This window comes from Trichinella spiralis (assembly GCF_000181795.1).
Source record: "Trichinella spiralis strain ISS 195 chromosome Unknown Scfld1, whole genome shotgun sequence".
Classification (NCBI taxonomy): Eukaryota; Metazoa; Nematoda; class Enoplea; order Trichinellida; family Trichinellidae; genus Trichinella; species Trichinella spiralis.
Window position 1 is genome coordinate 850,486 of NW_003526940.1, and position 11,973 is coordinate 862,458.

At 37.6% G+C, this 11,973-nt stretch overlaps 5 protein-coding genes across 5 annotated transcripts; 4 read left to right on the top strand and 1 right to left on the bottom strand.

Moving 5' to 3' along the window:
• Window positions 1–198: 198 nt before the first annotated feature.
• Window positions 199–4,422, top strand: Tsp_07321 (deoxyribonuclease II family protein; the record flags this gene model as incomplete). The annotated part of the gene is made up of 8 exons (XM_003381578.1): window positions 199–458; window positions 531–624; window positions 739–953; window positions 1,275–1,383; window positions 1,538–2,272; window positions 2,486–2,555; window positions 2,745–2,809; window positions 4,331–4,422. Coding segments are annotated over 8 exons (1,640 nt in total), but the record flags the coding sequence as incomplete, so codon positions are not given.
• A 1,429-nt stretch (window positions 4,423–5,851) lies between these two features.
• Window positions 5,852–6,788, top strand: Tsp_07320 (KRAB-A domain-containing protein 2). Its single transcript, XM_003381579.1, has 2 exons — window positions 5,852–6,263; window positions 6,601–6,788. Exons 1-2 carry the CDS (start codon window positions 5,852–5,854, stop codon window positions 6,786–6,788), a joined length of 600 nt encoding a protein of 199 aa, XP_003381627.1.
• A 1,176-nt stretch (window positions 6,789–7,964) lies between these two features.
• Window positions 7,965–9,086, bottom strand: Tsp_07319 (putative ubiquitin associated and SH3 domain-containing protein A). Its single transcript, XM_003381580.1, has one exon. The coding sequence runs from the start codon at window positions 8,964–8,966 to the stop codon at window positions 7,965–7,967; it is 1,002 nt and encodes a 333-aa protein (XP_003381628.1). The 5' UTR covers window positions 8,967–9,086.
• An 873-nt stretch (window positions 9,087–9,959) lies between these two features.
• Window positions 9,960–10,325, top strand: Tsp_07318 (hypothetical protein). Its single transcript, XM_003381581.1, has one exon. The coding sequence runs from the start codon at window positions 9,960–9,962 to the stop codon at window positions 10,323–10,325; it is 366 nt and encodes a 121-aa protein (XP_003381629.1).
• A 141-nt stretch (window positions 10,326–10,466) lies between these two features.
• On the top strand, window positions 10,467–11,839 carry Tsp_07317 (conserved hypothetical protein). The gene is made up of 5 exons (XM_003381582.1): window positions 10,467–10,805; window positions 10,828–11,198; window positions 11,439–11,538; window positions 11,629–11,679; window positions 11,756–11,839. The coding sequence occupies exons 1-5, from the start codon at window positions 10,467–10,469 to the stop codon at window positions 11,837–11,839; spliced, it is 945 nt and encodes a 314-aa protein (XP_003381630.1).
• Window positions 11,840–11,973: the final 134 nt, after the last annotated feature.

The window sequence follows — 11,973 nt, forward strand, 5'->3', positions numbered from 1 at the left end:
GGACTGAATGGAATGCGTCGACGAAATCGACGTCCCCAGCATTCGCAGCGATTAAATAATTGGAGGGGATCCGGAATTTTTCTTACCAAAAAATAGTCGAGAGTTCAAGTCGGAGAAAATTTCCACTGGTCTTCAAATCAACGTGGAAATGGCGGTGATCGTCGATCTTTTCATCGGAAAAAAACACCACCCTTCCAGAATGGGTTACCGAAGGGCCAAAGGATATGTTTGAAACGATGGAATTGCGTGGATTTGAAGAAGAGCCGGACAAGCAGTCTGACAACAAGGAAAAACCAATGGTGAACGGCTCTGACGAATCTGAGAAAGCTCCTCAGCCGTTGCCAACAACAACAATTCCAGAGCCAACAGAAAATGAAAACCCAGTGGCGACGAAAATAAACGACGATATGCCTTTTGATATTTTTTCCAACGAATTCATGGAACAATTCTATAATGGAGTAGGCATTTTATTTTATTTATTTATTTATTGTTTTTTTTTGCTTCTGTAGTGACAAATTTGACATTTTTAGAATGAGTTTGGTGATATTACCAATGTAAAGACAGAGGCAGTGACGGGCAGTCGTTTCAAGAAGTTCTTCTCCAGTGCTGACTCCGAAACTTCTGGTAGTTTTTTACTGCTATTATTATGTGTTTTAATTTAATTTGTTAGTTGCATTATTGTTTAAGAAATTGTTGTTTAATTAATAATGTATTTTTTTGGTTTGATTGTTATTTAAGGTGGTGATAACAGTGACAAACGAAAGGCGGAGGAAAAACAGCAACTGTGTGATGGGCCTGATTCGACAGCTTCACTCGGTGAAATTAATGCTGTAGAAGCTGAAAGTTCAAGCCAGTCGGTTCCAACAATACCCGGGGCGATTCGTTTGGAAGAAATTGAAACTGGACTGAAAGAACGTGGTACTCAGAGCGAGCAGACGAATACTATTTTGCAAGTATGATTTTGAGCTGTACTTTCTTTTTTGAACACAGTTTTCACAAATTTGAAATTTCCACCTTATCAGGGTCTGTTCAGTGCAGCGAAATTGCAGTTGCGTAGAAATGAAGCTTCGCATTTGCATTCATGTCCGGTAGAACAGCAGCCGAAATCTAACAATCAATCGGTAATTGGATTTTAAATTGTTCAATAAGTTTTTTTCTGGAAAAAATACAATTTCGTAATGTAATTTGTAATTTAATTGGTTAAGTAACTATTTAAAAATATTTTAAATATTGAACTTTTTTTTGAATTTGAAATTCAGAAAAAAAAATTTAAGAACGTTGAATCATTTGAAAGTGGCACTTTGAAATCAACTCTGTGGGGTACCCAAAATGCTGGTACGTGCTGTGGGTCTTCCTTCGAATCGGAAAACATCTTCCATGAAGGTACGCCGAATTTCCAAGATAAATACAAAGCAACTCTACGCAGTGCCGATGTGTCCCCTGCTGCTAATCAGCAAGGGTTGGGTAATAGTAGGGAGATTGTCTTTTGTTTTATTTTATTTTGCTTTTTAATTTTAAATTTGGTCCCATTTTTTAGCGCAGTCTTCTTCCGGCTCTTCGCCGCAAAATATGCCTCACCAACGCAACATACCGATTGAAGTGATCAACGCGATGCTGGAATGCCAAGATCCATCCCAACTGGGTCCGTTGAGCAAATTGTTGGAAAGTTTTACATTCAACGGCCCGGAACCTTTGGCTTGGCAGATTTTTCAAAACCAAAGCAGCGGATCATCCGATGGTTTGACTCATTGTCAGCAGCCAGGTTCCACAACCGATTCGTCGATTAAGCTCAGTTGTACACCGACGACAGTTGGCCGTGCGGACAGTTCGCTGAACAACGGTTTGGAAAGGAGAGGCAATTTCACTCCGACGTCGGTGATGAAGCAGCGACAACAGCAACAGCAGGCGGATAAAAGCGTCGATTCGCACGCTGCTGGTGTTCTGGACGAACAAAATCCCCTGCCCAGTGGAGCACAGTACAGGCCGATAACCAAACAGTCGACCGTATGTTGTTCGCCCAGCACGTCCGCTTCTGCAAGAGATGGTCAAGCTAGTCCACTGATGCCGTTGGTGATGCCACCGATGGGCACGTCCGGTTCCGCTGGTCACAGTCCCCTAAGTCCTCAGGAAGTGGCTCGCCGAATGCAGCAAAAGCGTTACATTCACGAGCAGATGCTGAAACACGCCGTATATCAACAACAGCAGCAACAGTCGTTTGGCGTGATTACGCCAACAATGCCGGCTAATGCAGTTCTGATGAACATTATGCGTGGTGAGTGATTACCGACTTGTGTGTGTGTGTGTGTTTTATTCTACTTTATATGAATAGAAGAGAAATTTTGAAATTATCCCTTTCCCATTCACATACAGTTGCAATTATTTATTTAGTTATAAAATATTTTATAAGTGCCTTTGTTGTGTTAGTTTTTCTTTTGTGAACGGTTTTTTTCCTCTATAGCACAAGGAATGCAATCTCAGTTTGCAGCAGCTGTGCAACAACGGCATGCAATGGCACATCCGCAAGCATCTCCAGTTAGAATGGGCCTTCATTCTCCGTACGAGATGAATGCATTACGCCAACAGCGAGCTTTGTTCATACAGCAGCAACAGCAACAACAACAACAACAACAACAGCAGCAGCAGCAACAGCAACAACAGCATGCTTTAAACCAGTATCGCTATCGAAATGGTTTGTTTACATTGTTGATGCTCTTTTATTAAAGCATATTTTTTTTAATTTTAAGCAAATCCGATGAATATAGATCAGATGAAGTACCAGCATTCAAATGCGTTGTTCAGCCTGATGAATGTGCGTTACCCTGGTGGTTCGGCAGTTCCTATTCCACCAGAAGCTAAAACTTTGGAAGAGCTTGAACGCTTGTCCTCGAGACCTTCTGGATGAAGAACCAGCAAACCAGCAAGAAATATTTAACTGTTTGTTGGTCAGCCGGTGTTTCAAACTTTATTGTTATTTTTCATTATTCAAAATATACGTTTGTGTTGTCTTTGGTTCTATAATTTTTTTTCTCTTTTGCCAAGCAATGTACGCGCTTTTTGACGAAACGGGTTTCATCATTTTCGTTTCCACTTGTACCTCACGCTTGGAAAAAGCTTCTCTCTACTAAATACATTTGTTGAAAACGGTATTTTTTTAATTCATAATTTCCGCACGTACTCATATATTTTTATGAATATATATAATTTTTTTTGCACGCAAGTTACACTTTTTCATTATAACATAAATTTTCTTGAAGCTTGTATACATTTACTCTTTCATTTTTAATCTGTTTTTTTGGGGTAAAAAACAATTTGTATATAGCTTTGAATAACTTTTTTTTGAAAATAATTGTAAAATTTTGTTAAGAACTTTTATCTTTTGGTATTTTTGTTTATCGTTTGTTCATTTTCCCTTTTTTGCATTTTTGGTACATTTTTTTAAAAACTTTTCCAAATTGTGAAATTCATCTTTATTGCAATTATAATCCCTTATTATGATTAATATTTTTTTCTTTTCATATTCCATGGAAATTGTTCTATTTACTCAAAATTGTGTATGGTTATATGCATATATATATATATGTAACATATGTATACTTATATAACAAATTATTTATTTTCTCGTGTACATTTTCCCTTGATTGCTGTGTCCGTTTATTATTGTGCGCGAAATGTGAGAAAAAAGTGACAGTGACGATGTCAGTTAATTTTGAACTTTTTCATCTTTTTTAAAGTCAGTTTATTTACATTTCTTTTTGTGCACATGACAGTAATAATAATATGCGTATTCTCTCTCTCTCTCATTGTTCAGTAATTTTCAGTCGCTGGCTGAATTGTGCGCATTGTCGTCTGTCTCTCCTGAATTGTTTTTCTTTTTTCTCCTTCGTTCACCAAGTATTGTCTCAAATTTCAATATCCGAAGGTTTAGTAATAAACTTTGCGATGACAAATTTATTCTTTTGCATTGGTATTTTTTTTGTTCATTTGGTTTGATTCTGAACATTAGTACTGTAGAGAAATTTATTCAACTTATAATCAACTTGAGGGCAATTCTTGGGAGGGCTGCAAAGGCAATAGATTCATATCGATTAAAGGAAGTGATCTAGAAGAATCGAAGAGTACACAAATGCAGATATCTCCACCGATTATAGGGCAATGACACCAGTGACTATCGTATTTGTCGTTGGTATTGTGATCTGAGATGTCCGGTATTCCCACAACTGGGAAATACGGCCTCACTACCACTTTACCTGAGCTGCGACGACTTTCTCCTGTCACTCTGCATATCACTCACTTTAAGGCAGTTTTTTTTGTATATTATTCGTTTTTCCAGCTTTTGTTTCACTTCTTTCATTTGGCTGGGGCATCTGCGTAACGGATCTTTTCAACAACGAATATGATCCTGAGCATTTGTATTGTCTTTAGGGGCAGTTGTCGTCTAATGAAGCAGCTGCCACGGCAGCTGGCCACCTCTTAAACACATAATGGAATACCTGACTGCGTATCTTGACCGACCTCTATTGCATAATTTGTTTTTTTGGCCCATATTCACTGTTTTTATTGCTCAAATTCCCCGAACAGCAACAATGCAATAATAATTGTTTGTTGCAATTTTATTCAATTTGCTTTTGTGCAGAATTGTTTGTTTGGTTTTCTGTAAAAGAAAAATTTGTTATACCGGATGTGGCAAATTTACATATGTTAACATTTCATTACCTTTTGGGCATATATTAACATTTTGTGGCTACGGTTTGGCAAATACCAAACAATCGATGAATATCTTCTTTCAGCGAGTGTTTAGTTTCGGTTGGAAGCGAGTGGAAAATTTTTTTTCATTTTTATTGTCCTGACGCAAAAATTGAAACTATATTATTCACTTTTAAAAGCAAATTTCATTGCTCAATGCTATATGCCCATATTATTCACTTTTAAAAGCAAATTTCATCGCTCAATGCTATATGCTAAACACTCGCTGAAAGGCGTACACTAATCAAATATTTGTGCATTTGTCAAACGTAGTATCAAACATTTTCCTAAAAAGTGGTCAAATGATTTAAGTTGTAGTAAAAACTGAAATGATCAAAATTAGAAAATGCATCATTTGCATACACCCAGCAGCAATGAAATAAAATTTAAATAATATTTATATTTGTTAATGAATAGATGTGTTAACCAGTGAAAACCAAGAAACATAATTGAAAGGGATTTTTAAGCAGGCATTTGGATTATTTATTTGGATTTGGATATATTTATAATGGTGTAGCAGTTTAAGTGAATGGACAAATGAAAATCCTACATTGAATTCAACGAAAATTTTGTAAAAAAAATTTTGACGAAATAAATGTTTTCTACACTCTAACTTAAAGATTAATAACTTTGGAAATTTGTGAAAGTGTTCACGTAAACAATGCATTAAAATCCGTGCTTATGTATCCATCTATTCCGTTATGACTAATGCTAACAGAGATAATATTTGTCAAAACTCTTTTTACAAATGTTGACATTTACCAAAGGGTTATGGAAAATGTATAGTTATATATATATATATATATATATATGTAACGTAAGCAGCGTTTTTTTGTATTGTATTACTGTTCATACCTAGCAATGGATATGAAGCAAGAGTTTAATAAGAAATTGTGACTGAAAAGTCAGGAAACAACGTGATATACTCTCAGGCAACGTACGATAAAATTGTGTACGATCTTCTTTGGATCCAGGCAAAAGGCACATCTTCTGCAGGGGATCATAATCTCAACAGACGATTCGGATTGTTCATTGTTGTAGAAGGGCATAAATTGATTCGAAAAAGAAAAAATGGCGCAATTCGACAAATTCAAAAACATTTGAAAAGATGTTTTCCATCGTTAGGGATACCCATTCGCGTATTGGTCACGGTGGAGAAAGGAAAACGTTTTTGGAGGTAAAAAAGAAATGGGCCAACGTTACATTGGAGATATGTAAAATTTGCATAAGATGTTGTAAAGACTGTCAGTTGAAACGAAAAAAGAAGATCCCCAAGGGTTTGGTAGTAAAGTCAATTGTTAGCAGTAGCATTATGTCAATGGGACAAGTGAATCCTATCAACTACCAAACCATGCCCGATGGCAAGTTCAACTATTTAATCACTTATGTTGACGACCATTTTAGTAAATTTTGCTTCCTGCGCCCATTGACGTCTAAGAGCAGTGAAGAGGTGGCTCAAAATCTCTTTGACGTCTTTCTCCTGATTGGAGCCCTTGCCATACTGCAATCTGATAGCGGCCGTGAGTTCGGAAGCTCTCTCATTGCTGAACTAAAATGCTTATGGCCAGGAACGAATTTTATTTAATGGTTGACCCCGTCATCCGCAAAGTCAGGGAGAGGTAGAACAACTAAATGGCGTAATAAAGGAGAAGCTTGCAATCTGGATGAAAAACAGCGATTCAAACAGTTGGTCCGTAGGATTAAAATTTGTGCAGTGGCAAATTAACATCAGCGTTGATGCCACCAATCCAACGAAGTCCCTACTTATTAATGTTTAGTCGAGAACCACGTGTCGATAATGACCCAAATTTGATGCCAAAATTACTTTTAAACGGATTATGATTTCAATTATGGAAGAAGATTTGCATTGTGGTGACGATGATTCCTGTGCAGAGGAAACAACTAGCAACGGCGTGGAGTCTGATCTCAGCAAAGCCGCATCGAATAGCAGCCGCCAAAAAATAGAATTTTTTAAATCTGACCAAAACAAAAACGACAACGATCCAAACGATCAAAGATCAACAACGACTGAATTAGGTGATTGAAAAAATATGAGTGATGGAACAAATAGCCGGTCGATAGAACCAGAAGCATCAGAATCTACAATGTTTCAGGACAATAGCAAAGTCCGTGAAATTTGAAAGCCAGCTCTGGAAAATATATTTTGTTGCTGATTACATCTGTTTAAGACCATTAAAACAGTACTCGCCGAAAGGCATACGTTATCGACATTTTCGAACCGTAGGCGTTAAGTGTTAACATTTACCAAAAGAGCTTGGCAAATGTTAGCATTTGTCCATTTTCCACATTTGTCATGACATGTCTACTTATAAAGATATGCCAGTAGATAAGATGGACCATTTTACGTTTTTATAGATAATTTCAAAAATGTATTAACAGTTCTGGCAAAAACATTATTGCTAAAATATATAATCATTATTAACGGTAAACTGTAGTATTAACTGAAAATTATTGCCCAATTTAAAAGCAAACTAATGCTTTTATTCAAAATATTTTATTTTCATGTTTTTTGAAATACCAATTTCAAAATTTTCTGAATATCTACTATTGTCATCACCAAAATGATTTATCAGTTTTTTTCCGCAAGTTGTTCAGTTATGCAAATAATGTTCAATTCATTCCTCTTTATTAAAAATAAGATTATACAATATATTAAGTCAATAATAAGTAACTTGGATAAAATTTGAGCAAAAACAAAGAGCCAAAAAGTAAAGAAATTTTAATTATTCACATTCACAAAAATGCTTATCTATTCATTAAACAAATAAATGAGTGTGAAAATAATTTGTAAGTTAATTTATAAAAAAACGCCCCTCTCCCCAAAAAAAACAATTTTTTATTTAATTATCAATTATAAAATGACGGACGGTGTTAATCATTATGGCTATTTCAGGTGTAAAAGATCAGACTTATAACAACATATCTTTAGAAATTTGATCCAAAAGCACATAAAGCTATTATGAAATTCAACCGCATTTTGTCATTCAGTATTTGTTTTCTATTAAAATAGTAAACGAAACATGCACAATCATCAGTATGCTGTTTTATGCAATGTTTCTTGTGCAAATGCACTGGAGTCTCTTGGATCATTGTATGTCAAATGAAAATGAAAATTTATGGTAACAAATTTTTAATGCAATATTAAAAACAAAAACAAAAAATAACTTTATCGATTGGAGACAACAAATTCCAGATTAAATTTAAGGACGATTGAAAAATTTGAAATCGATACGGTTAGTACAGTCCAAGAAAGAAATTGATGGCAAAGCGCAGTGCATAAGTTTCCAAGTATTGTCAGATTTGTTCTCTTCTAATGCCACAACAGATCCAAATGGATAATGGACACCAACTTGTTTCAGATCATTTACATCCGGCACATTCGCTGTTTTCTTTGTCAAAAATCGACTGCCTGCATCAAGGGTAGGTGCATGAACAACAAATAATATATTGCACGGTGATTTGGTATGCCTGCTCAGAATACTACTAATCACATCGCCGGTACGTTTGTAATATTCTTCTATAGTTTCATTTTTGTATTTCGTTTTCAAATCCTCACAACTGATCACTGGAAAATAATCAGGATCTACTTCATAACCTTGTACGGCCATTTCCAAAGTGCTCAGGAAGTTCAAATTCTCTTCTTTATACCATCCCATATATTCGAACAATCCTGGTTCGATACAAATTTTTGGCTTTGTTTTAGTAAATGCTTTCAACATCCCGTGCGCACTTTGCGCACATCGCAGTGCTGGACTACAGTAGACAGTGTCGAAGTTTATGCAGTTCAATTTTGCCCCTCGTCCAATCAACTGGGATACAAAATAACCAAGTTCAGTAATCGGTGGATCATCATAAAAATCATTAACTCCGTTCAATCGTGGAACCATCGATATTGGCATGTTCATGTCGTACGGTTTGTAATTTCCAGATTCTGTATAAGACAACCGCGTCCAAGCAGGGAAAACACGATCCATTCGTTCACCATGACGAGCGAAAAAGACACGCCTACCTGCAGCAGATGCCTGTTCACCCAACGCTGACTGGACAGCAATGCTAGCCTGCTTCATCAATTCTGCTTGTCTTTTTTGCTCTGCCTCATTTATGGGACCTGCCGCTTTGGACGCACCCGGAGCTTTCTTAACCACGTCCATATCAAGGACGCTGAATTTAGCTTCATAAGCGGTTTCCAATTGGTCATCCATATTTGTGCAGTTTTTTTCAGACTAGGACTCAAAGTGTACAGAAGAGAGAGCAACAGCTTCTGTCGTCGGCCAACCTCCTAAACTGATCAAGCTTTGGTCGAAACTTCCCCTATATTCAAAATATTTTAAAGTTTGAATTGTTTAAAATTAAACAAAAGTTTTGTTTGTTTTATACTTGTTTAAAGTTTAATTTAAGGAAAATATACTTTGCGTACGATTGCTTTAATTTTTAATATTTTAATATTCTTTATGTTTAACTTTACTCCATGTATTGGCATGATGGATCAGCGGGTCAACTTCTTGATATGACTGCATGGCGCATAATATTCATATTCACAAAGCTTAAAAGCCAGTGCTCTTGATTCTGTCCATTAATTTTCTGAAAGTAACAAATCAACATTTGGGTTGGTGTTTCACTCGCCACCGCTCTAGTACAGGCAGTTGATGATAAAAAAAACACCTTAGCAACTTGTTTCAGCTGCCTAGGAGTAGCAAGTTCATGTGATACGGCAGCTGTTACATTACATTAGAACCATACTGCGCAAGATGAAATAATTTTTTGACTGCGGATCATTCTTGAATCAAACAGTTAAAAAACTTAAATAACTGTAGTTATTTTCTGGAAATCATAACCTCAAAGCTTTCAGTAATGCATTTTCAGTTTCAATATTCAAGGTAAAATAGAATATCATTAAATAATTTATATTAAGATCAATGTTTTATTCAGAAGTAATAAGTTTTGAGAACAGCTAAAAAAAATTGCTCACGTTTAACTGTGAAGATCATCTTAAATCAAAATCAAATCAAAAATTCTGCCAAAGTTCTAAGTAAAAATAAATTAATTCTATGAATTCAAAGTCAGGAAAGTGCACTAGTAATTGACAATGGAATAATAACAGTCACGAACAGAAATGACGGCGCCTGAGTAAAATGATGAAATAATAATAACAGCATCTTTTGCAAACAGAAATCACCAAAACGTATGTTCAGGTAATGGACGGTATTAATGACAGTTTTGCTGCGAGATTCGAATCCATAATCTTAGTTGTTAGTTGGGTTCGTTGCACAATGAGTGCCACGATCATTCCATCATTAAGAAGCCCGGGGATGTTAATGACACCAGGGCAACGCCGCACAACGTTGGTCAACCGGCCTCCAACACGTAGAAGCCCTTCCATTTCCAAGAACGAGCAAAGCGAAGCAATCGGACTGCTCTTTGGTAACTCAATGGAACGAGCTTCAATTTTGTTAATCGGAAACGCTCCGGCTTGGACTTCTTTTACCCATCTTTTTTCTGCTTCTTGCAACTCCAAGATCGTGAGTTTCCTGCCATCTCTTCTCTCACTTCCACCAGATTAGAGTCTGGATCTCCTCAATCCGGTCGTCGCAAGTCGCGAGATCGTCTACATACATATTTGACAAAACCTTGTCAGTCAGTGCTTTGACCTAACCGTGACCCGGGCATGGTGCCTGATCACTTTCATTGCCAAGAAGGAAAGCATGAGAGACCAAAACCAATACCTGCCTCTTGCCACAAAAATCGGCACACATCTCGATCTTCTGGGCGAAAGCCAATTTGCAGATACATCTTTCCTATGTCTACCTGGATCCCAATTCAGGACCGACGAAAGCAAAGCAGTATCGCAATCAGATCAGGTTGCAATTTCGGTCCAGGGTCGAGGCAGAGGTTCAGAGATGTTCCATCCAGTTCAGCCGAGCCGAAGAAGGCAAAAAATATATGTCAGAGTTCATCTCATTGTCCTTCTTGTCTTTAATAAAGGCTTTCCACTCGGTCACTGTATCAGATGGGAGCTACCCCCTCAGAGTTGGCAGAATAACGTGAAAACCATTCAAGTCACAGTTGACTTCTTTCCTGAGGGCTTTCAGCTCAAGGAAATGCTCAGTTCGTCATGGAGTCTCGTCAACTCTCCAGCTCCTTCATTTGAACAGGCTTTCACATTCATCATCATCAGCACATGGCTCTCCACCACGTCCGGTAGTCAACAGAATCGGCTCTTCAGCGTTTGTACTACTTCCGAGTAGTTCTCAGCGCAAATCGCACACCTTCGATTGCCTTCAACGCTGGACCGGGCAAATAAGCTCTCAAGTCGACGAGCTTCGTGATGCCGTTCAGACCCTTCCGCCGGTGTATACTCGTTTCGTGATCCAAAACGAATTGAACTGCAGAATGCCATCACCAAACTTCAGCATGGGCAAACTCAGGGGGGGGGGGTTTATTTTCTGTCTGCGTAGGTTTCACCGCTGGCTCCTTGCTCGTGTCCTTCTCTTTCAAGAAGGTATCAGCCCTAGTGTGTGTCCAAAACATCTCTTTGCCAAACTCGTGCCATTCCTAAAGTGCGGCCTCCAGAGCTTCTCCATCTGGGAGTGCGTCTTCTAATGCGACCTTATCTCGGTGCGCTTCTGCATACTGCGCATCAAATGCACTCAGGGAATTCGTGATGGCTAATTCAGACGAGTCTGTCTCAAGCTGATTCAGGAGTTGCATAATGGTATCCCGCAGACGCTTCTGTCCAATCTGTTGATGTCTTTCAGTTGTCTCTATCTTCATCTGGTGAAATAAGATACAAAGTTCTCCGATTCCGGCTTCCCGGCTCGTGGCACCAAAAAATATTGTAAATTCTATTACAATCTGATATTCAAGTCCCGCAATACACGATATGGCAAGCGATTTGAACTGAATGTTGCTCGTCTCGTTAAAGCAAGCTAATGCTCTTTGAACAATAGCAAAACGAAATACTGAGTATGGAATCTTATTTCAACGATTGAAGTCAATAGAGAATAGACAACAATGCAAACAAATCGACAGTTCAGATAATAATACACAACCTAACGTTCGTCGTAACTCTGCATAACGCTGCTCAACAATTACCACACGTCTCGCTCAATAATCATTTTCCTTTCTGTTTTCCTCGCATTTATAGTGCTCAGAAAATTCAACACCACGGTCTCTGTTGGTCAAAAATTCATTTCTATTATTCTCCTGTCA